This window comes from Budorcas taxicolor, chromosome 23 (genome assembly GCF_023091745.1).
Source record: "Budorcas taxicolor isolate Tak-1 chromosome 23, Takin1.1, whole genome shotgun sequence".
Taxonomy (NCBI): domain Eukaryota; kingdom Metazoa; phylum Chordata; class Mammalia; order Artiodactyla; family Bovidae; genus Budorcas; species Budorcas taxicolor.
Window position 1 is genome coordinate 42,694,456 of NC_068932.1, and position 24,992 is coordinate 42,719,447.

The 24,992-nt window shown below is 53.7% G+C and overlaps 1 protein-coding gene across 1 annotated transcript; it reads left to right on the forward strand.

The window, feature by feature from the left end:
- GPR26 (G protein-coupled receptor 26) lies at positions 1–24,992 on the forward strand. Its single transcript, XM_052661166.1, has 3 exons — positions 1–668; positions 11,666–11,779; positions 24,761–24,992. Exons 1-3 carry the CDS (start codon positions 1–3, stop codon positions 24,990–24,992), a joined length of 1,014 nt encoding a protein of 337 aa, XP_052517126.1.

The following is a 24,992-nucleotide window of genomic DNA, read 5'->3' on the forward strand; positions in this document are numbered from 1 at the left end:
ATGAACTCGTGGGACGCGGGCCTGGCGGGGCTGCTGGTGGGCACGATGGGCGTCTCGCTGCTGTCCAACGCGCTGGTGCTGCTCTGCCTGCTGCACAGCGCCGACATCCGCCGCCAGGCGCCGGCGCTCTTCACCCTGAACCTCACGTGCGGCAACCTGCTGTGCACCGTGGTCAACATGCCGCTCACGCTGGCCGGCGTCGTGGCGCAGCGGCCGCCGGCTGGGGACCGCCTGTGCCGCCTAGCCGCCTTCCTCGACACCTTTCTGGCCGCCAACTCCATGCTCAGCATGGCCGCGCTCAGCATCGACCGCTGGGTGGCCGTGGTCTTCCCGCTGAGCTACCGCGCCAAGATGCGCCTCCGCGACGCCGCGCTCATGGTGGCCTACACGTGGCTGCACGCGCTCACCTTCCCGGCCGCCGCGCTCGCCCTGTCCTGGCTCGGCTTCCACCAGCTCTACGCGTCCTGCACGCTCTGCAGCCGGCGGCCCGACGAGCGCCTGCGCTTCGCCGTCTTCACGGGCGCCTTCCACGCGCTGAGCTTCCTGCTCTCCTTCGTCGTGCTCTGCTGCACATACTGCAAGGTGCTCAAGGTGGCCCGCTTCCACTGCAAGCGCATCGACGTGATCACCATGCAGACGCTCGTGCTGCTGGTGGACATCCACCCCAGGTGAGGACGCGGGGCAGGGCACTCGGTGGAGGAGCAGGGTGGGATCTTTGTCGGGGAAAGGGGGTCCTTGACTCCCCCCACGCTCCATCGTGCAGCTTTGGGCAAGCTCCTTTAACACCGAGGTTCTGTGTCCTGTTTGGAAAACTGAGGGAGGAGAAAAGGCGCAACGTTGTGGGTCTCAAGACAGGTGCTTAGAGCATCAACCAAGCAGGACCTCCCCAAAGGTGGGTGAGATATGAATGTATACAGTCCACGACTCATGGGGATGGAAAACCGCAGAGAATCGGGACTTTGCCGGACTTCTGTTGCATGTGTAGTGTTCACTTTAAGTAACAGCATATACGGGAAGGCAGTGATCTCTGTTCACTGCTGAAGGCCTTTGCATGGCTCCCATCAGGCCCTGAGAGCCTGGCCGGGATGCTTGGGGTGCTGCTCAGAGCTCTTCAGACAGCAGCGTGCCGCTCTGCCGGCTCTTTCCTTTCTCTGGTGCCTGGCACTGCTTCTGTCTCCTGCTCGTGTGCGTGCGTGTGTGCGCGTGCTCGTGCAATAGAAAGAGAGAGAGGGAAGGGGAGAGAGAGAGAGTCCTGGGTGGCCCCTTCCTCTGTGGTCCTTAAAGGAGCCTCTGAAGGGCTATGGTGGGGTTGGGGGGGGGGGTCCTCCTGCCCCCCCCCCCAGACAGCGCCCTCTGGTGTCCCCTGGACTTGGAGTCCCTGCAGAGGGAGGGTGTCATCCTGAGACTCCCATCGTGAAACCTGCCCACCCACCTCCATTCTCCCCTGGCTGCTGTTTCTCAGGAAGGCAGCTCGGGGTGGGCAGTACGGGTTAGGGTGCCTCCATCTCCCCACCCCGACCCCAGCAAGTCTTACCATCCCCTCTATCCCTGCCCCCCAGCCCCTCAGGGACAGAAGGCGGAAAGACTCAGCTGAGCTGTCCTGAGAGCACCTTGGCTTTCCTTACGAGGAGAGGGGAGTGAGGAGGGGGACTGCTGCTGGGTCCCTGTTCTATAGACTCTGCTATTTTATGTCCTGATGCTCTGGACCCTTGAAAGGCGGTTTTGGTGTCAAGATGGCATGAAAAGTGAGGTAGGCAGAGAGGACCGGTGCATGGGAGGCCAGGGGCCAGGGAGGGAGCTCTGTCCTCAGGGTGCGAATGCCTCCAGGACCAGGGAGAAGCAAGCTCCTAGGTGAGGGGAGGGGAGTCAGCCTGACCAAAGGCTCCTTCAGTTCTGAGTTATTTTGCGCATGAGCAAAAAACAAAGAGAAAACCTTGAGCTTCATGCTGTCTGGACACAGAAGGGCATGTAAGCCTGTGCTCCCCACTCCCCTCAGGATGGTCCTTCCAGATTGCACGCCGGCCCAGAGCTTCTAGTTGCAGAATCTTCCTCCCAGAATCATGTACACTACGTCCATTGTGAAAGACACCAGGGCGTGTGAACCATGTATGACAATGTGTGAGCTCCACACACACAGGCTTATGTGCTCGTACGTCAGCTGCCTGTGTAACAGACCACAGGTGTGCACTGACACAAAGGCTCGCCCTGCCTCATGGCACGTGGCCGTGCATGGGTCAGTATCACCTAAGGATCCCCTTCCCATCACCCTGGGGTAAGAGGACCTCACTTGAGAAGGTGCGTCTTCTCTAGGACATTCACGGAGAGCACTCTAGAAGCTGTAGGCAGTGTTATTGAACTCCCGGCACTTGAACGAGTGAGCCCACTCGTCAAGAACCTAACAGGGGAGGAGGGAATCAGCTGGGAAAGGAATCAGTTCTTATTTAGACCAGTACAAACCCCATCACCTCTCTCCCTTCAACTTCCAGAACAGGACGACGGTGGGTCCTTTTCAGCCCTTTTAAGATACTACTCAGGCATGTCCACCTCTTTGTGACCCCATGGACTGTAGCCCACCAAGCTCCTCTGTCCATGAAATTTTCCAGGCAAGAATACTGGAGTGGGTTGCCATTTCCTCCTCCAGGGGAATCTTCCCAACCCAGGGATCGAACCTGCATCTCTTGCATCTCCTGCATTGGCAGGCAGATTCTTTACCGCTGTGCCACCTGGGTGGGCTCCAATTTTGCAGCTGTCTAATGGCCTCCAGGTCAGACACCACGGAAAGAGCTCCTGGGGGAGTCAGGAGAAGAGGCAGCTGCTCTGCTGGCCTCTGGGCCTCTCTTCCCTCCTCCGAGCCCCACCCCCGCAGGGGGATGCTCGTCACTTCTGAGCCCCAGGGAGCCCCGAGGAAACCCTCTCCCCAGAGCCCTGGGGTCCTGCAGGGCCAAGGAGCAAGAGCAGCCTTCAATAGGGAGAGGAAGGGCTTCTGGGGGATGGTGGGGGGGGATTGCCTTCTGCTGATTCCAACAGGCCCCGCTGGCGGAGGCTGGTCGGAGGTTGCAGAGGAGTGGGCGGGCGCAACAGCCCTGTCCCTTCAGTGGCCACAGCCTGCCCTTTTCTATGGGGTCCACTCCCAGAGGGACAGCGTGAGCGCTGGCCTCACAGGAGGGCACTGGCTCTTGGACAGTGGATCCTCAGGCTTGTTTTTTGGAGGCTCCAAACTCTTCCTCTCCACAAGTGAGAAACGGCACAGTTAGCTCCGGGGTAGCAGGGAAGGAGGCTGCCCCTAGGCCCCCCGAACCTCCGGCACTAAGGCTTCAGGCAGCTTCCAGGGCCAGTTGGTGCCAGGAGCTGGGGGAGTCCAGTCCCGATCAGTAGAAGTCAGACTTCCTTGTCCAGGGTGGCAAGTCACGGTGAGTTTGTTCGCTGGAAGATTCCCTTCACAGCCACCACCCTGCTGGCCTCCTGGGACTTAATTTTGAGTTTTCCCTGAGGCCCAGGGTGGCATTTGTCAGGAAGCTCCCGAGGGATGCTGGCTCTTCCTGCAGAGCATTTGACAGGGAGAATGACAGGCTGGATTCCTCTGCTTCAGCACCACCGCGAGGCCAGGGACTCTCAGCTCTAAGTTGAATCAGGGACCCTGAGAGACCCTCCCTTCTCCCATCTTTCTGGAGTGGTCTCTTGGTTTACTGCAGTCACAAAGGAACTGGGAATTACTCATAGTTTTTACCCACCTGGGCTCTAACCAGTCAGTCTACTGGCTTCAGTTCTCCCAGATCACAACTTGGAACCGATTATAGTCAGATCCTGTCGCTGGTGCCCTCAGGGACGCGGATGGGGAGCCCTGACAGGGAGCCTTGTTGGGGGCCCCTGCATGGGGACCCCTGGTGTTGATGCCGCAGCCCTGCTCTCCGCGTCCAGCTGAGGGCGCCACTCGCCGGCACAGGTTCATGACTTCAGACTGGACCTTTGGTGAAACATACGCATGCTTGTGATCAAGGGCTACAGGGTGAGAACTGAGCCAGAGGGTCTCAGAACTATGCAAAGCCAGATGGAAGGGCCTTCCCTGTGCTGTTGATTTTGTAGATGAAGAAGTTGCGGCCCTCAGGGAAGAGGGGGCGCTTGCCATATTTAACAGATCTAGATTGTGGCTCCACCTGGGTCTGCCCCCAAGTTTTATGGATTATGTGGCAATAGTGCAAATGGAGTTTCACAAGCCATCTACATGAATACTGGGAATTTCAATAAATTCAACTTCAGTTCAGTTCAGCTCAGTTGCTCAGTCGTGTCTGACTCTTTACAACCCCATGGACTGTAGCACCCCAGGCCTCCCTGTCCATCACCAACTCCTGGAGTTTACTCAAACTCATGTCCATTGAGTCGGTGATGCCATCCAACCATCTCATCCTCTGTCATCCCCTTCTCCTCCCACCCTCAATCTTTCCCAGCATCAGGGTCTTTTCCAATGAGTCAGTTCTTCGCATCAGGTGGCCAAAGTATTGGAGTTTCAGCTTCAGCATCAGTCCTTCCAATCAATATTCAGGACTGATCTCCTTTAGGATGGACTGGGATCTCCTTGCAGTCCAAGGGACTCTCAAGAGTCTTCTCTAACACCACAGTTCAAAAGCATCAAGTCTTTGGCACTTACAAACTGTTAAATGAAAGATATTCTAGCCTTCTGCCTTGAGAAGTACGCATTTATAACGCTTTGCAAGGCTGGGTTTAAACTGAGGGTTCTCAGGCTCATCGGACGTGGTGGGGAGAGCAGAACTGGCTTTGTGCACACAGCCCGCCTGCCTCGTCTCCCAGCCTGGCTCCCCCAGCACAGAAAGGGGCCTCCGGTGTACAAGGTGGACACTGCAGGATCTGCGTCCACATGTCACTCACAGATGTCATGTCTCTGGTCTCCAGCCGAGCACAGAGGTGGCACAGTCCACCCTTAGGAGGAGGGGCCCAAGGATGATGCCTGCACACCTCCAGGAAGCAGGGCGTTTGGGCAAAAAATTCCATGTCCCTAGAGCTTGGTCTGGGCTTGCCAGGTGGCACTAGTGGTAAAGAACCAATTTGCCCATGCAGGAGACACAAGAGACTTGGGTTCGATCCCTGGGTTGGGAAGATCCCCTGGAGGAGGGCATGGCAACCCACCCCAGTATAATTGCCTGGAGAATCTCATGGACAGAGGAGTCTGGTGGGTTACTGTCCACAGAGTTGCAAATAGTGGGGCATGACTGAAGTGACTTAGCACACACACACACACACACACACACACACACACACACACAGAGAGCTTGGTCTAGGATGGAGCATGTGGGTTCTGAGTGTGCCCATCCCCTTAGCCCTGAACTCCTCACTTCCTGGGCAGGCCTGGGTCCCTCAGTATCCAGGGCCCAGGACAGGCCCCCACTTTTCAGGTCTCAGGGCAGGACTGCTCATACCAGCCCTGACCCCAAACTCGAGGCTTTTCTCCACCGTCAGTCAACCTGTTTCCTGGCCTTTTGTTTCATTTTCCTAAAAGCCGGAAGGCAAATCCCGATGTCTCTCTGAGTCCTGGGCCAGCTACTGTCCTCTGGGGGTCAGTCAGGACCCACGCCCCACATGTTTTAGCCACAGTCACCTCATGTACTGACTTTTCAGATATCCCCAGGATAATCCATCCCTCTGCCCCATTCCTGAAGCCTCCTGGGGAACATGTCTTTGACCCCACATGTCACCAGGAGAGCCCATCTCCTTTTGGCTCAAGGGAATGCTGTGTCTTGTCACAGCCTTTGGAACCAGCTGCGCCCCCCACCTCTGCCCCGCCCTACCCAACACATACACACACACACACACACACACACACACACACGCACACACACACACTGGCACTGCGGTTGCACTCTGGGCCAACGAACCTAGCCAAGACAGCTTCTGGCCTCTCAGCCTCTGCACCGCATGAGAGCCCAGACTCAAGCTCAGATCTTACCTGGCAACAGTCACTAGTTGCTGTGTGCTCTCTCTCATAAATATAGGAAGAGAAATTTTGCAGTGGGAGGGAGTTTGGGGGTTCAAGGTAGTGCTGGGCCATAGTCATTGTTTCATAGATATATACTGAATGAATAATACTTAGGATCCACACTGAATGAGCTCTGACTCTGAGCAAGCACAGTCTTAGCTCCTTCCGGGCTGTTTACTTAGTTAAACTCAATAGGATCCTGCCACACAGGTACTTGCATTGTCCCCATTTTAGAAATGAAGAGGCTGATGCACAAAGAGCTGTGTAACTTGCCTAAAGCCACACAACGGGTCAGTACAAGAAGCACAGACTTAAGCCCAGAGGTCTGGCTCTGGCGCTGCTCGTGTGCTGACCACTCAGTATCAACCAGAGAGGACTCTCAGCCATGGAAGGGTTCACAGCTTGACATTCTATTGATAAGCCTTGCTTTGTCTGAAAGGCTCAAGATTCTGAACTCTCAGCTTTAAAAAAATCTGTGCTTGAGCAGACTTCTACTATCATCTCTTTTGATAAGGTCACCTTAAAATGATTGAGTATTAATTTTCTTAAGGGTTGTTCATTAATTCAAATGGCATACTCTTGTTACGTTTTTTCTGGGTACAAGATGTTGAGCTTCGTAGTGTGGGAACCCAGAAAAGGAATGTGTCTGTGGAGTGCCTGCTGTTTAATCCTTCTCTCCTGTACAAAGCTTTGCAGGAACAGATAAAATGAATTCCCCACAGGTTTTTACAATGAAGAGTGACCTTGATCATGCTAGCTTCTGAAGGGTCTGTTTTATTCCTCGGAGAGTCCCTGAGATGTTTCTGTTTATCCTTCTGAGGACCTTCAAAGCTTTAATGGATGTCTGCCTTTAACTATTCCTCAAGGCTCAGGGGCAGGCTTGTCTGCTGTGGTGGGAGGAAGAGATGCTGCTCTTGGGGAGACAGTTGGGTCCTCAGACCCTCAGCAGGAACCCAAGTGCCCCCTCAGGGGTGGGGTTGGGGGGCAGAGGAAGCTTCTCCCTCCTCCAGAGCTGGGTAGCAGGTGAGTCCCTTCTGTCTCTGCTAAGTGGATGCTCTAGCTATAGGCCTAACTGTGAAATCCACCTCCGATAAATGAGGAACTGGATTCAGAGAGGTTGAGTGACTTCCCTGAGGCCACACAGCTGTGAGGGCACAGCTGGGACTAGGACACATGGCCAGAGCTTGCTCACTGATCAGGGTTACTCTACAATGTCGGAGAAATGGAAAATATGGTTGGAGGTCACACCCCGGAAGAGGGCCAGCTTCCAGTGTCACCACCAGCTTCTCTGGTGCCCCTTGATGAGTCATTTACCGAATGAATTTGATCCTCACGTTCAAGGAGATGTCCAGAATCCTATGCTCCTTCCAGTGGGTGAGTGTACTGTGATGACTCGGGACTCCCAGCTCACGCCCCACACCTCCTGCAATTCCTACGCTGATCGTACTGAGAGTTTTGATTGACAGATTTCATTATTAAAATAAGTGGTGTTGTAAAGAATGTACCAGACACGCCACAAGGGTGACTGTTATTCTGATTTGCCTGGGACTGTGAGGGCTCCCAGGATGTGTGACTTTGAGCCTGAAAATCAAGACCGTCTCAGGCAAACCAAGACGGGCTGATCACCTCACTGCACCCAGATGTCCAGGGTGGGGACCCGTGCCTTCTCTCCATGCCCACTTGTATCTGCACAAGTCACAAGAGCCAGAGGTCTTTGTAAGAAGATGCTACAGACACCCAGGTGTAAATGGAAAGTGAAAAGATTTACAATGACTCTTGCTGTGTGACTTTAGGCAAAATTGCTCTTCTGTTCTCTGCTTTCTTGGTTGTATGCTTCAGATTTTCTGAATGAGGTGACGTACACACATCCCCAGGGAGGTGTAATGACCCCAGTGAGTCAGGTGACATTCACAGTCAGATGACCTGGGTTCAACTACGGCTATCACGTAGGGAGACCAACCATCCTGGGTTGCCCGAGACGGAGAGTGGTCCTCAGATGTGGGATCCTTGGTCTGAAAACTGGACAGTCCTGTGGAAACCATCCAGGCTGCAGGACTTCAGTACTAAACCTGGGACAGTCCTGATTGCCCGGGGCAAGTTGGTCACCCCACTGCCGCCCTTCTCCCAATCATTGTGCGATCTTGAGCAAGTTACTTAACTTCTTTGTGCCTCTGTCTCATCTGAAAAAGTGAAGATTACAGTTTTATCAGTCCTAATCTTATAGGATTGGGATTCCCTTGTGGTTCAGATGGTAAAGTGTCTGCCCGCAATGCAGGAGACCTGGGTTCGATCCCTAGTTCGGGAATATCCCCTGGAGAAGGAAATGGCAACCGACTCCAGTACTCTTGCCTAGAAAATTCCAAGGATGGAGGAGCCTGGTGGGCTGCAGTCCATGGGGTCGCAAAGAGTCGGACACGACTGAGTAACTTACTATCTTACAGAGATGTGAGTATCAAATCAATGAATGCAAATGAATCCCTATCACAGTATCTAAAGTGGTGTATATATTAAATTAAGAAATCAAGAAATGTGGGTGGCTATTGATATGAGTGATTAGAAATTAATTCATGATGTTAGTCATGAGTAATACATTTCAGCCAGTATGAAATCTGTCTGTACTGGGCCAGACTCCAGTTCTCAACTTTCTAAATTCCTGGAAGGATACAGTCAAGGGAGGGAAAAAAATTCTGCAGGAATTTTAGGGGACCAGTCCAAACTAACATGAAATTGTCCATCTGTGACCAGAAATCTGATTAAGAAGAGCTGTGATTAATTAGTAGAATGTTGGTTCTTGCGGAGGGAAGGGGAGGCTGCCTTTGCGCCCATGCTGCTCACGAGCCTGGCTCATGAACGTCCTCCCCACTCCTGGATTTCATTGAACAGACTGACCTAGTTTGGTGTCAGGTCGCTGCAGCCTGGCTTCCCAGGAGGCTCAGTAGTAAAGAATCTTCTTGCCAATGCAGGAGACACAGGCAATGCAAGTTCAGTCTGGAAGGCTTTGCAAGACTGGGTTCAAGCTGAGGGTTCTCAGGCTCCTTGGATGCGGCAGGGAGAGCAGAACTGGCCTTGTGCACACAGCCCGCCTGCCTTGTCTCCCAGCCTGGCTCCCCCAGCACAGAAAGGGGCCTCTGGTGTGCAAGGTGGACACTGTAGGATCTGCGTCCACATGCCGCTCACAGATGTCATGTCTCTGGTCTCCAGCCGAGCACAGAGGTGGCACAGTCCACCCTTAGGAGGAGGGGGCCAAGGATGATGCCTGCACACCTTCTGGAAGCAGGACCAGGGCGTTTGGGCAAAAAATTCCATGTCCCGCTTCCCTGGTGGCTCAGAGGTTAAAGCGTCTGCCTCCAATGCGGGAGACTTGGGTTTGATCCCTGGGTCGGGAAGATCCCCTGGAGAAGGAAATGGCAACCCACTCCAGTACTCTTGCCTGGAGAATCCCATGGACGGAGGAGCCTGGTAGGCTACAGTCCACAGGGTTGCAAAGAGTCGGACACGACCGAGCGACTTCACCTTCACCAGAGCTTGGTCTGGGCTTGCCAGGTGGCACTTGTGGTAAAGAACCAGCTTGCCAATGCAGGAGACACAAGAGACCTGGGTTGGGAAGATCCCCTGGAGAAGGAAATGGCACCCCACTCCAGTATTCTTGCCTGAAGTATCCCATGGACAGAGGAGTCTGGTGGCTACAGTCCGTGGGGCTGCAGAGTCAGACACAACTGAGAGACTGAACATGCACGCGTGCATGCACTCTGCAGCCCTGCCTGACTTCTGCCAAGTTACCTTCACTCCTGGATGACTCTGTCCACAGTCTTCCTCCCAGTTCATTTCTGCAATCATGTCATTTATTTTAATATATTCCTGTGGCCGATTCATACTAATGTATGGCAGAAGCCATCACAATATTGTAATTATCCTCCAATTAAAATAAATCAATATATTTTTAATTGTCAAAAAAAATAAGTAAACAGTAGGAATACATGGCCACGTTGGGTCCTGTGACTGGAGGACGTGATGCCTCGCTTGTGGAGATGGACAGCCCGGATGTTGCTTGTTCATTTTGCTGAGGCTGCAGGAAAGGGGTTGCAAGAACCGCTGCTCCCAGCCGGCCTGAGATGGCGGTTCTCGGAAGGCGGGGAGCAGAGCGGAGTCAGGAACAGGGTGTGGTTAGAGGTGCAGGTGGGCATCCTCAGAGCTGTGTCCCCGATTCTCCAGGGACTTAATGGTCCTGTAGCTTCACCAAGCTTCATCTCTGAAGGAATCAACTAACTTCTTCAAACACCAGTTCAGTTCAGTCGCTCAGTCGTGTCTGACTCTTTGCGACCCCATGAATCGCAGCACGCCAGGCCTCCCTGTCCATCACCAACTCCCGGAGTTCACTCAGACTCGTGTCCATTGAGTCAGTGATGCCATCCAGCCATCTCATCCTTGGTCGTGCCCTTCTCCTCCTGCCCCCAATCCCTCCCAGCATCAAAGTCTTTTCCAATGAGTCAACTCTTCGCATGAGGTGGCCAAAGTACTGGAGTTTCAGTCACCTGATAATGTGATGTCTGTAGCCCTGGGCTGGCTGGGGCTTTGGGGTGGAAGAAATAGGGCTGAAGGTGGGGAGGAAAGGAAGCCCGGGCCACAATGCACACAGAGTCCAGGCTGCCGCAGCTGGAGGGTACCTGCCTCCAGTCACCCAGACATGCGTTCAAATTCTGCAACCGCTTACCAGCTGAGCAAATCATTTGGCCTCAGTGAACTCAGGGTCTTCATTGTAAGGCAGGACAAGTAGCACCTAGCAGGATCAAAAGATAAAGAATTAGAGATAAGAATTAGGTAAGGTAAAGGTAAGAACTAGAGACGCTACCTAGGGAGTGTGTTTATTTGCACTTGCTTGGGCACTGTGCTAATTGCTTTGTATGCTTCAGGCATTTAATTCTCAAAGCAGCCTTTTGCAGCACTTTATTCTATGTCATTTCTTTTTTTTTTAATTGGAGAACAATTGCTTTACAATGTTGTGTCAATTTCTGTTGTACAACGGATCAGCTATATGCGTACATAAATCCCCTCCCTCCGGTGCCTCCCTCCCACCCCACCCCCCATCTTGCCCTCTAGGTCATCACAGAGCACCAAGCTGAGGTACCCCTGTTGTACAGAAGCTTCCCACTAGCTTATCTGTTTTGCACATGATAGTGTATACATGGACTTCCCTGGTGGCTCAGATGGTAAAGCATCTGCCTACAAGGCGGCAGACCTGGGTTCGATCCCTGGGTCGGGAAGATTTCCTGGAGAAGGAAATGGCAACCCACTCCAGTATTCTTGTCTGGAGAATCCCATGGACGGAGGAGCCTGGTAGGCTACAGTCCAGGGGGTTGCAAAGAGCCGGACACGACTGAGCCACTTCACTTTCACTTCAGTGTATACATGTCAGTCCTGATCTCCCAGTTGGTCCACCCTCCCCTTGCCCCTGTGTGCAGAGTTTTGTTGTATTACTCTCCATATTTTACAGATGATGACCCAGTGATGTCAGACAAAGTACCCCAGGTCACGTGCTTACGGCCTGGTTGAGCTCGGGTCTCTCTGGCTGCATGGCCAAGTTCCTGCTCTCGCAGCCACCACCTGCATGCACGATAGTGAGTCCCTGTGACTGGTCGGCTCGCCCCGTGACTCACCTCCTCCCTCTCTTGTGCGCAGTGTGCGGGAACGCTGTCTGGAGGAGCAGAAGAGGAGGCGGCAGCGAGCCACCAAGAAGATCAGCACCTTCATAGGCACCTTCCTCGTGTGCTTTGCGCCCTACGTGATCACCAGGTGAGCTTGGCCGGCGGGCCCAGAGCTTGGGGCAGGTGGGGTTGGGTGCGGGGCTCCAGAGAGCCATGCCGGCCCACGTGGCCTTAAGCCATGGCAGGCCTCGCTTGGCCACGTGTTTTCCAGAGGGTGGATCGGAGGATGAGAAAGAACTTGACAGATGAGGGAGAAGGAGGCCATATGCTTTTGCTTTTCAGCCTCAGATTCTTCTGGATTAAACTTAGGACTGAAAGGTGGTGAGACTCCCCACTTGATTGCAAAGCACATCATTCTAATATTCAGTCCCCAAACCCAGGAAGCTCTAAAGGAGGAGACAAGGGAGGAGAGACAGGGGAGAGCAGCCCGCAGGGCGTGGGTTCTTGCCGCCCACCGAGTGCTGGAGAGCCCCGCCTGGAATCCCCGGCCCAGACACCATGATCAGCAGGTGCCACCTGCCCAGGGCGCAGGGAGCATGCTCCATGCCCAGCCAGACGGGCCCACTCATCCACGGCTCCAGGATCTGCCACTGTGAGTCCAGGCATTGTGGCTTGTCACGTTCTCTCCCTGTCCCCATCCCCCATGCCAGCCAAGGTTGCAGTACAATGGCCTCAGGGCTGTACATTCCAGAAGCCAACCTCCTCCAACTACAGAACTTTCCTTACATGTTGTAACCAGAAAAAAAAAAAGTATTAACCACTCAGTTTTGCTCACTGGAGAGGAAACACCCCTGCAGACACAAATTTGTATCCAGAATGACTTAACTATTTGGGCAGATGAAAACAGAAAGGATTTTGATATTCTATTGGAAAGTGGATGTTGAGCCTGGGAAGTAGGAGCTGTGCAGGGTTTTGTGTGTGCGTGTGTTTGTGTGTGTGTGTGAAATAGAGAGCATATGGCCCATCCCCCAGCAACCCTCAGCCTCCCTTCAGCATCCCCAGAATCCCTCGGTATCCACTTGCACCCCCAGTATCTCTCAGCATCCTCAGCATCCACCAGCATCCCTCAGCACCCATATCCTCCAATATCTCTCAGCATCCCCCAGCATCCTTCTGCATCTCCCAGCATCTCTCAGCATCTTCAGTATCCCCCAGCATCTTCAGTATCCCCCAGCATCCCTCATCATCCCCCAGCATCCCTAGAATCCCTCATCATCCCCCAGCATCCCCTAGCATCCCTCAGCATCCCCCAGCATCTCTCAGCATCCCCAGTATCCCCCAACATCCCTCAACATCCCGCAGCATCCCTCAGCACCCCCATTATCCCCCAGCACCTTCCTGCATCCTCAGGTGTCCAGGACCTGGAAAGGATGCCCTGCCTCACCATCCTCCAGAGAGGGGTGGCCCTCCAGGGAGGAGAGGCTCACTGTGCCCAAGCCCCTCTGTCTCTCCCTGTCCCTCCTCACACTGAGCTGAAGCCTGGCTCCCCATAGCTCCACCCATGCTCCCAATCCTGCTTTCTGCAGTCCAGGAGGACGTCTGTCCCGGGGGCCCTGCTGATGGGCAGTGAGCCGGTCTCCCCCTCAGCAGCACCTGTCTTCTCTTCTCCAGACAGCACAAGCCCAGAGCATCTCTCACTGTCGTTTCCTGTGGTAGCCACGCCCTCTGGGGGAAGGCTGGTGGGCTTACCTCTCACTTTAAATGCAGGGTGTCAGGCTGTCTGCAGATCTCTGTATGAGTCTGTCCTGAGCAGAGCAGATCCATCAGTTCTACCTTCTAGAACTACCCACGAGACCTCAGCCCTCCTGACAGTCTGTGCTGTGGGTGGGGGTGTCCTGTGCATCGTGAGATGTTGGCAGCCCCTCTGTCTTCTACCACTGCCCACCAGCAGCACCTCTTCCCTCCCACTCCCCACTTTTGACAACTAGAAATGTCCCCAGACACTGACAGATCTAGGCAACCTGGGGACCAGAACCACCCCTGGGTGGGAGCCCCGGTGTATGTCTGCCATGCCTAGCCAGGGCGTCAGAACTTGCAAAGATGCGGTTTCTGTGGGACATGAAGCCCAGACAGAAACAGGAGAGTGGGTTCCAGTTGCTCTCCGAGGGTGGGCTGCAGAGTTTGTCAGCCTGGGCTCTGGAGTTCAAACTCCAGCTCCTTTGCTTCCTGCTTGCTGTGTGACCTTGGGCCAGTGCTACTGCCTCTCTGAGCTTCCAACCTGCCGTCTATAACCCAGAAGTGAGCAGTGCCTGTCCCTTAGGGTTGTTGTAAGCGTTCAAGGGCTTCAAGCTCGGGGAGCGTGTGTGTGTCATGGGCTTGGTCTGGACGCATCCACCCTCCCTCCCCTATGTACCACACCAGCCACGGTGCCTGGCCTGGGACTGGCTGGCGTGTGAGCTAAAGGGGCCTAGATAGAGGCGGGAGAGATGAATCAGGAAAGGAGGGCATGCGGACACCCCTTTTCTTAGCTCCCACAATAAAGGGGACTTATGGGCTAATGAGGTGAACTTGAACCCTCAGAGGACAATAGGTAATTCAGCTCCAAATTTAAGCTATTGGATTTTTCCCTGGCTTAATCACATTTCCCCACCAAATTTTCCTTTTTTCTGATTATAGCTTGCTTCCCTCTAATGGTGCCCAGAAAAAAAAAAACTGTTTCAGTGAAATTGACGGTCGGTTCACAACTCAATATGTTCTCTCCAAATGGACATGGTGCATTTGGACTTTTAAAAAACACTCATAAAACTGTTCATCTTTTGTGGGGACAGATGGCAACTTACAGGGGAGGAAAAGAGATGCTTAGGAAACCTCTGCGAAACCCTCCCCCGCCCCCACTGCCACCACCCCATCCAGCCACTGCCTTGACTTTCCTGTGTGCGCAAAGGAACCATCCTAAACCAAGCTCAGAAAACATGCAAGGTCAGCTCAGTCGCATCTGACTCTTTGCGACCCCATGAACCGCAGCACACCAGGTTTCCCTGTCCATCACCAACTCCCAGAGTTTACGCAAACTCATAAAGTCGGTGATGCCATCCAACCATCTCATCCTCTGTCATCCCCTTCTCCTCCTGCCTTCAATCTTTCCAAGCATGAGGGTCTTTTACAATGAGTCAGCTCTTTGCATCAGGTGGAAGGGCTGAAAGTATTGGAGTTTCAGCTTCAGCATCAGTCCTTCCAATGAATATTCAGGACTGATTTCCTTTAGGATGGACTGATTGGATCTCCTTGCAGTTCAAGGGACTCTCAAGAGTCTTCTCCAACACCACAGTTCAAAAGCGTCAGTTCTTTGGCGCTCAGCTTTCTTTACGGTCCAACTCTCACATCCATACATGACCACTGGCAAAGCCAAAACATGCAAACACCCCGTCATTTCATTTTGACATGCGTTTCCCCAGCACCTTCTCTGTGCAGAGCCTGAAGGACACTGGCAGGGGAGGCGTGGCCTGGTGGGGCTCTGCAGGAGACCTCCTTTGAGGGGGGCGCGACCCTGTAGATCCGGCCCTCCCACGTGGATGGAGCCCGGTGACGGGGCATCTGATTGGGAAGTCTCAGACTTCTGAGGCAGGAGTGAGTGAAGTGGGCGTGGCTACGCAGGGGGCAATCCCAGCAGAAGGGACAGCGTGGGCCAGGTCTAGAGCCCCACAGGGGAGCCACCAGCCACGGGTCCCACTGAAATACTTGAACATGACTTGTCCAAACTGAGATGTGCCGTAGGTATGCCACGCATGCTGGGTTTCCAAGACTTAGCACGACTGCACACACACATACATATATATACATACATACACATATATGTGTGTATATATATGAGATTCCTGGTGGCTTAGCAGTCAAGAATCTGACTGCAATGCAGGATACACAGGTTCTGTCCCTGGGCTGGGAAGATCCCCTGGAGAAGGAAATGGCAGCCCACTTCAGTGTTCTTGCCTGAAAAATCCCCTGGTGGGCTACAATCCACAGGGTAGCCAGAGTCGGACACGACCAGGTACTAAACCACCGATATAAGTATAGTTAAAACCTTTCATATCGATTCCATGGTAAAATGGTGCTATTTTGGATATATTGAATTAAATAAGGTTTGAAGTTAACAGAACTTCACGTTTCTTTTCACGCCCGGGGCTCACCTTCTCGTTCTGTTGGACAGTGCTGGCCTCTAGTCAGAGAATCTGGGGTCCAGGTGTGCCCGTGTTCTTACTCCCAGCTCCCTCATCCTCTTGATCTCTAGATCGTTCTTTTCTGAGCAGCAACACCTTGGTTCCTGGGATGGTCCTTCTGGCCGCGCTGCCAGAGTGCTCAGAACGCATCCTCCCCTGTCCAGCGCCCTGCTTGGCGCTGCTCGTCTAGACGGGCAAGAATGAGCAGTGGCCAAATCAATGGCTTCCTCTGTGGGTCAAGTGCATCGAGGCAGGAGTCCTCGAGGGTCTGAATGAGGGGATGTCAGGTCCCAGCGCAGAGTGGCAGGCAGGCACTTTGTGGCCGGCAGATCCTCGTGGCTAAGCCTCTTGAGATGACACCCGTCTTGGAACCACCTTCCCCTGCCCACGCCCTACCCCACGCCCCACACCCACGCCCCTTCCATGACTGAGGACAGAAGAGATTCCCATGAGGGGCCTAGTCTTTGTGGTAGCAGGGGCCCCAGGCACACCCCGGCAGGGGGGCACGTGTGAACTTGCTCATCGCATGTGAGGGACCTTCTGCGCTCCAGCTGTGTGCTGGGTAAGTCCAGGGTCACACCTGAGCTGCACTTCCAGTGCCAGGGCAGCAGAACTGCTAAAACAGGTGAGGTGGGCTAGAATGGGGGTGGGGCAGCATTTGCTCTGACCCCCACCTCCAAGGAGCTGGACCCAAACTCTCCCATCATACACTGAGTCAGGGCTGAGAACTGCACGCTCATTGTGGGGAGAAGTCAGACTCTAGGAAGGAATGCATAAAATAACCCATGCAAGGCCTTCCTCATAGTGTACCCCCCACTATCCCAGCACTGGAATCAGGACCACTCATATTTTTGGTGGCAGTTGATTCTTCTGCTGTTCTTCCCAAGCTGGTTTCTGAGTGTGGACATAATCTACCTGGTCTCAGAAGTGAAGTCAGGCTCTGCTCTGAAATGTAGCTGAGAATTTAACTTCTTGCAGATGATTCCCCATGGAGAACCTAGAGCCATGGGTTATGGAAATGGTAGTTTCTCTAGCAGCCGCTCATCAAAGGAGAGTGAGCTGGTTGCAGGCCAGCTGGGATCCACTGCACTGGCAAACCAGCACAGTTGTTGAGATGGATTCTGAGGCCAATCCTGTGAGTGACTCAGCCAGGGTTCCTGCCAGGGTCTGCCTGGAGCCAAAGCCCACCCGTGGGTCCCCTTGCCCCGTATGGAGGCTTCTCCTTCCTCTCAGAGGATATAGGAAGACGCTTGGTGCCATGACCCACTCAGAACCACAAAGCTGCAGCTTCTGCGATGATTAAGGTCAAGTTGCTCGAGTGGTGCTTAAACCCCTCATTGAGCCGTCAATACAGATACTACTATTTCTGCTAACTCTACAAGGACAAACTCCATCTAAGCAGCCTGCCTTGCTCTTCTCCCCCTCCGATCTTATAGGTGGAGACATGTGCAAGCCTGTGGGCTGATGTTAGATCAGCCATGGGAAACACCAGGAGCTAGCAGAATCAGAACATCAAGAAAGAGAAGGGGCTTGTGCTGTGTATGACATCTGCCCCCGATTTGAGCTGATCAGGAAGGTCCAGCTGGTGGGGAGGGGGGGGGTCCCTTCTCCTTATCCCCAATCTGTTCACATCTGTCTGATAACTGTCTCAGGTCGGGAAGCACCATTCTTGGGTTAAGAACCACTCAAGTCTTCGAATAGATTCTCAGACTTCCCTTATTGGAGGATGTGGAGTCTCTATAACCATGCACGTGTGCTAAGTTTCTTCAGTCGTGTCTCTTTGTGACCCTATGGATTGTAGCCCTCCAGGCTCCTCTGTCCATGGGACTCTCCAGGCAAGAATACTGGAGTGGGTTCCGTCTCCTTTTCCAGGGGATCTTCTCGATCCAGTTACCAAACCCTCGTCTATTATGTCTCCTGCATTGACAGGCAGTTTCTTTACCATTAGCGTCACCTGGGAAGGCCCTTTATAACCATACCTATCACTTGTTCAACACCTATAATGTAGCCACGATATACCAGTACCTGCCTGATTGTACTTTCTACAGCTCTCCTTCAAGGTGAGTGCTAGAATCCCCATTTACGGAGGGTCAGCAAGGTGAGATGAGTGGCCCATGGCCATAGCAGTAGCGACAGGCAGATCCAAGGGTTCAAGGCCAGCACCAGGCCTGTTGGCAAAAATTTAGCCCTGCGACCATGTTACATCTCCAAAACCTGGAACCAGGCACTGAAAATATAGACATGTTTGTCCACAGGCTTTTGATCCAACTTCCTAGGCCCAGGCCTCTTGGTGTGATCCTAAGCATAGTATCCTGTGGGTTAAAGCAGGTCGGTGAGTGAGTCCTTTCACTAGAAGCAGCCGTGTTTGCATGCAGTCACCTCTGACCTCCCACCAGACGGACAGCAGCTTGTGCGGACCTGGAGTCGGGCCCAGAGCTCATCACTACCGGCAGCTGGAGTCATCAGCAGACGCGGGTGGCCCAGCGCTGCCGATGCATCCTTACCTCTCAGATTCCCGCATTGTACCAACCAACCCAAAAGCCCCTTGCGCCTGCATCTTGGGGCATGTCAGATGACAGAGGAACGCGCTAGAAACCTCCACCCTCACTCTCTGCGTCTGTTTGGCTGCACTGGGCCTTAGTCGTGGCGCACAGGGTCTTCTGTTGCAGGGTATGGGCTCGAGTTGCAATACGTAGGCCCAGTAGTTGCAGCACGTGGGCCTAGTTGCCCTGGCGTGGCATGCGATCTTCAGGCATGGCATGTGGGATCTTAGTTCCCTGGCCAGGGATCAAATCCATGTCCTCTGCAGTGGAAGGCAGATTCTTAACCACTGGACCACCAGGGAAGTCCCCCCGACCCTCACTCTTAATAGGGGTCACTGCCTTCTATTCACACACTTACACCAAAAGCCCTCGTGGGCCAAGTCTGGCTTTTTGCAGAGTGTTTGAGCAGGGTGTGAGGATCTGCAACAGATTCTCATCCAGAAGCTCGAATTACAGTTTTCCGAATTAAAATGCACTTCGTAGAAGCATTTGTAAGGCTGTTGTCTCCCCAGCGATATATGCTTACAAGTAATTATGACTATCTCAGATCATCGGAGTGGGGCTTCGAGGCCTTTGTGGATCCGACAGCAGCATTACTATGGCTTTTCAGAATCATGGGATTATGACAGCAGAGGGCTTTAATATGCCCAGTGTTAATATTCTATTAATCAAAGGCCTTTTCCATGCTAATGGCTCATGAACATTTGAAGCTCAGCTTGTTGTTTAGTCGTGTCCAGCTGTTTTCTGACCCCGTAGAGCATACCCTACCAAGCTCCTCTGTCCATGGGATTTCCCAGGTAAGAGTACTGGAGTGGGTTGCCATTTCCTTCTCCAGGGGATCTTCCCCACCCAGGGATTGGATCTCCTGCATTGCAGGCAGATTCTTTACCAGCTGAGCGACCAGGGAAGCCCAGCTTGTTACCTGCATATCTTCAAATACACACACAGACCAGATTCTCCAGAAGTCTTGAGAAGACATCGGGCTTGCTTCCCAAAGGATGTTCTGTGGCCCGTGTTGCACTTGGTGCACAGCATGTGCATGTGCGTGCGTGTGTGAATGTGTGTGTGTGTGTGTGTGTGTGTGTGAATGTGTGTGTGAGTGTGTGTAGGGGAGAGATGATATCATGGAAGTGTGAAGAGGGGGCACCAATTTACCACTTTAAGTCCGAGGGTTGAAAGGGAAGGCCTTTTCTGCACCCTAGAACTGACTCAAGGAGCTGGGAGGTGCTGCCTGGCACCCACAGTCCAGGGTTCAGATCCACCCCCCACTCCCAGGCCATGTGGCCTCAGCCTGTCACTCTGCCTCAGGTCCTGCCCTGTCGTGTGAAGGGCAAGGGACGCTGCCAGGGGCACTTGAGACCATGTTTATGAAAGTGGCTGGCAAAGCCCCGAGCCTCTGAGGACCCAGAAGAGGAGCTGGGTCTGGGATTACTGGTGTTACTGGTCTTCTCTCCCCCAGAATTTAGTTTCTTTGCAGATTCCCATCATCGAGCAGAGCTGAGACACTGGTTTCTCTTGGAGGGGGAGGTTGGAGACTGGCCAGGAGTCCTGGCAAGGGCACCTCCATCCTCCTCCCGGGACCAGGGTGGCCAGGCTGCCAGGTGGGGTGTGAGGGCCCTGTGGGTGAAGTCCAAGGGGGCGGCTTCCCAACTGCCAGCGCTCTGCTGTGACAGCCAGCCCAGACACCTCCCTGGGACCCGGATCAGAGGGCCTTGTACCCAGAAAGGGGAGGTGCTCCCTGGAGGGGTCCCCTGGAACAAATACAGAGCAAAGGGTGTCCAGAGGTGGGGACAGGCAGGTAGGCCAGGACCATGGGTGTCTGCTCTGGGTCACCTTGAGTCAGATAAACACCCATCTCCATGCTCAGCTTCCGACTTGGCAGCAGCAACATCCTGCAGCATCTCACACCTCCCACCTAGCCAGGCTGTGCCCTGGGACCCCCAGGGGCTCACTGCCATCTCTGAGCCATCTGAGACGCCTGGGAAAGCAGACTCCTGACCTCCCTTCCCCCTCAGTCCCCAGCCTGACCGGCTGCCCAGCCTGTGTGCTCTCAGCCCAGGGGCTCCTCGGGGGAGCTGTGTCAAGGTTGTTTAGGACAGGCACGTGTGCATTCTAAGCACAGAAGTGTAAACGTTCCCCCGGCACACTGCCCGATGGCAGAGGTTTCTCGGGCACACGCCTCAGGCAGGACCTGGAAAGTCACCTTGGTGCTCACTGGACAGTGGGGACAGGGGGCAGGGAGCCCTGCTTTGTAGGGAAAACACCCTTCTCCCTGGAGGGGAAGGGCCAGTGCCCTGCTCCAGGGGCTGTTGACCTCTGCTGACCCCAAAGTCGGCCCTCGGTGCCCACAGGCTCCAGGAGCTCCAAAGGGTTTGGTGCCATGTTGGTGTTATGACCAGGGGCCCATGAACAACCAGATCCTGCCTAACACCCTCTGCACACGCACAGGCTCCTCCGTGGACGTAGGTCTGTTTCCCAGCCCTGCTGCCGTAGCTAGCTGCCACTCACTGAGCGCCTTCAACAGTAGAACTGTGCAGCTTCAGTTAGAGGCTGGAAGTTCAGGATCAAGATGTCAAGCAGGTGGGTCCTTCCGAAGCGGCCAGGGTGCTCTTCCAGGCCTCCCCGCTGCCCCCCCTGGAGTTTCTGATGCCATCTTTAGTGTCATTTGGCTTCATAAGCATCACCCCGTCTCTGCCTTCATCTTGCAGCATTCTCTCTGTGTGCATGTGTGCCCAGACTCCCTGCTTTTGTAAGGACACGGCCATCACATGGGCTTAGGGGCCCACCCTTCTCCAGCAGGACTTCATCTTAACTGATTACACCTGCAACAAGCCTGGTTCCAAATAAGGTTCCACTCTGAGGTGTTGATTGGAGAAGGAAATGACAACCCACTCCAGTATTTTTGTCTGGAGAATCCCAGGGACAGAGGAGCCTGGTGGGCTGCCGTCTATGGGGTCACACAGAGTTGGACGCCGCTGAAGTGACTTAGCATGCGTGCATGCATTGGAGAAGGAAATGGCAACCCACTCCAGTATTCTTGCCGGGAGAATCCCAGGGACAGAGGAGCCTGGTGGGCTGCTGTCTGTGGGGTCGCAAAGAATCGGACATGACTGAAGCGACTTAGCAGCAGCAGTAGCAGCTGAGGTGTTGAGAGTTAGGACTTTAGCCTATGAATTTGGAGAGACATAGTTCAACCTACAACAGGGGGCTAGGGTGAAAGGAAACCAAGTCCCCCTTGATTAACTAACACCTGAGCCAATAGCCCCTAAACTCAGGGCTCTTGGGCCAGACCTGCAGGCGGGGGCAGGAGAGCAGAGCTGAATAGTCCATCATGTGCAGTAGCAGAGAGGAGAGGCAGAGGGTGGCAGGCCACATTGAGCACACGGTGACCCTGCTCACGAGGAAACTGTGACTGATCGGAATAATAATGTCCCTTTCCTGAAGGGGAGGGTGTTTGGAGGAGGTGGCTGGGCCTGGTGTGAGAAGATGGGTTGGAGCGTTCCCTTGCTCAAAGGTCATCTGGGGACCACGTGGCCATCCCCTGCCCAGATATGAAATTAGAAAGAAGCAACTGTAGCAACACAGAAACCCCTGCCCGTTCCCCTAAAGCAGTAGGGACTTGGAACTCTCAGAGCTGGAACAGAACAAAGCCAGCCACGGTGGGCACATGGCAGGGAGGGTCCCCATGCATAGGAAAATCAGAAAGCAGGTCAGCCAGCCACATCCAGTCACAGTAGGGAGCCTCCTAGGTTCACCCTGGCCCAGGGGCCCCGTGGGAGCAGTGCCCAGGCCCAGGCTGACCTGAAGCATCTCTTTGCCGGGAGGCCTTGTGAAGGCCAGATGCTGGCTTTTCGGAATAGAAGTCCTGTGCACTGTGGAAGGAGGATGACAGAAATGCTGGGGAGCACATGGCAACTTCACAGAAAGGGAGTTCTCAGGGCTGGGGGGGGACCCCAGAATTCACCCTGTCCAATCAGCCACGCAGAGATTTGAATCCCAGCGTGGCACCCAAGCAAGACGTGGGTCGCAGTCAGATGCAGCTGGGCTTCCCATTGAGGAGATGCTGGCTTGCTGCACAGTCCCTCTGAGCCTTGATTTCCTCATCTGTAAAGTGGGACGAATGACACCCATTCTGCAGAGGGTGACTAAGCTTAGACAGTGTGCACATCTCATATTTGGCCCAAAGGAGATGTGCAACTGGGAGTTGTCATTACTGAGCCAGGCATGTTCAGACTGGACATAAAATCTCGGAGAAGCAAATGCAGTAGGTTTTACCTCTTAATTATCTAAATGGTGAAATTTAAAATTGTCCTCAAAAATTTTATTCTGTGAAATCTACAGAACCTGCAAATAATAACTTTGATCTTGCTGGATGGTTTGATGCTATTTGGCTCTTCATAAGTTCTCCTAGGAGGGCTCAAATGCTCAGACTGAATTTATCTATATGGAGAAGACAGACATTTTGGAAAAGCAACCGGGCATCGCGTAGCAACAATGTGTTGGCATTCAGCTATTTCATTGTTATTATTAGGTGTGAATTCTAGACTCAGGGGTTTTGGTTCCCTTATGCTCATCACTTCCCAACATAGATTTCTTAAAAGTACAGATTTCCCAAATGCCAACAGCTCCATTTTTCCCCACTCAGGCTTCCAAGGAGAGGAGCAGAACATTGGCCACATTGCCTCTCGGGGTGGGAGGGCAAGGGCAGGTAGTGGTGCTGGAAACAGGATGCCAGATAGAAGGGCCTCAGAATGGAGACATCAACGATCTGTCCAGAAAGGGGATCATTGCAACAGGGGTTATCTCACCCCATCCGCTTCCTTCCTCCTCCTTCCCATCATGAGCTCGTCCTCATGACCTAAACCCATAGAAGCCTTCAGGAAAATCACTCAAGTTGGCAACACAGGGTTACAGCCCAAGCTCGGTGATTTCGGTCCCTGGGTTCTCACCTGGGCAGCCCTCCATGCTGAGAGGCACCCTGCCTTCCATCCTGCCGACCCCTTCCTCACCCCCGCTCCCAGGAAGGATACAGATGCCAGATCCCAGTCTGAGCACCGTTAATGGCTCTCTCCCATCACAGACTTGCTGTGTGATGTTGGGCAACCTCTTTCCCTTTCTGGGCCTTGATTTCCTCATTTGACAGTGGGTGGGGAGAGGGTAATTTATGATTTCCAAGCTCCCTCCCAGCTCTGTGGCCTTTTGTACCTTCTATTAATTCTGGTTAATGTCCACATATGGCCAAAGGTTCTGGACGCATTTGTGAGAGAACTAATGTCTTGATTTGGAGGGAATTCTCTGGTGGCTCAGATGGTAAAGAATCCACCTGAAATGTAGGAGACTTGAGTTTGATCCCTGGGTCTGGAAGATCCCCTAGAGAAGGGAATGGTTACCCCACTCCGGTATTCTTGCCTGAAGAATCCCATGGACAGACTCTGCAGGGCAGGCTACAGTCCATAAGGTTGAAAAGAGCTGCACATGACTGAGCGACTGACAATTTTACTTCCTTTCCATTTACATAGAGGAAGGCTGTCACTCCCTCACAGCATGGCCTTAGCACTGTTGAATGGAGTTGTTAGGTGGGTCTCAGAACCGAGCCCCTTTGACACAGAAGCCGCCTCTTCCCTCACCTCCTCCTAAAGAATGAGGTCACGTTAGGACATCCCCTACTGCTGCTATTGCCAGGGCCCCCCCAGATCCCAGCCCTGGGAAGAAGCCTTTCTCACCAGCAGATTCTTACTTTGAGCTTTGCCGAATATTTGGAAAATTGTTCTCAGCCCTTCCTCCCAGGCAACCTCCCTTGGAAGGCAGAGCTAGGATTTGGAGCAAAGAATCCCATCTCTTCTGGCTGCAGTGATCACAGAGATGATCTTATCCAACTTCTCCCTTTGCATGTAAAACATCCAGGCCCCAGGAAGGGAAATGACTTGCCCAGGGTCACAGAGCAAGTCAGCAGCAGAATTAGAGCCAGTGGCCTGGATGCAATGAAACCCTGAGTGCGTTTCTCAGATCAGCATGGGCTCCCGAATCAGACAGACCTGAGTTCAAATCCTGCCTTTGCAGCTTCCTGGCAAAGTACTTAACGTCCTTGGATGTCGATTTCCTCACCTGTGAAATGGAGATGTCCAAACTTCCGGGCTTCCATGAAATCACGTGTAGTATGTGTCATAGCGCGGTACCTGGCCTAAAGGAAGTGCCTGGTGGGCGGCCACGGTTGTTAATGGTTGTTACTGCTGTTGTCGTTGTCCCTGGAGGAGGCAGCCTCAGAGGCCCTGAAGCTCCGACAGGAAGCCGGGGTCAGGGGCTCAGGCCGCAGCGCGGGCATCACCCCGCTGTGCTCTCATAACCCGACACCCTCCGGGTCTCTGTCCACAGGCTGGTGGAGCTGTCCTCTGCAGTACCCATCAGCTCCCACTGGGGGGTGCTGTCCAAGTGCTTGGCCTACAGCAAGGCCGCGTCCGACCCCTTCGTGTACTCCTTACTGCGACACCAGTACCGCAAGAGCTGCAAAGAGATCCTGAACAGGGTCCTCCACCGGCGATCGCTCCGCTCCTCTGGCCTCACCGGGGACTCCCACAGCCAGAACATTCTGCCGGTCTCCGAGTGA

Bases quoted from the DNA above. Each gene is read 5' to 3' on its own strand.
- GPR26 (XM_052661166.1), top strand. From the start codon at position 1: ATGAACTCGTGGGACGCGGGCCTGGCGGGGCTGCTGGTGGGCACGATG. The intron at 669-11,665 runs GTGAGGACGCGG...TCTTGTGCGCAG, and splicing joins CTGGTGGACATCCACCCCAG to TGTGCGGGAACGCTGTCTGG. The intron at 11,780-24,760 runs GTGAGCTTGGCC...CTCTGTCCACAG, and splicing joins GCGCCCTACGTGATCACCAG to GCTGGTGGAGCTGTCCTCTG.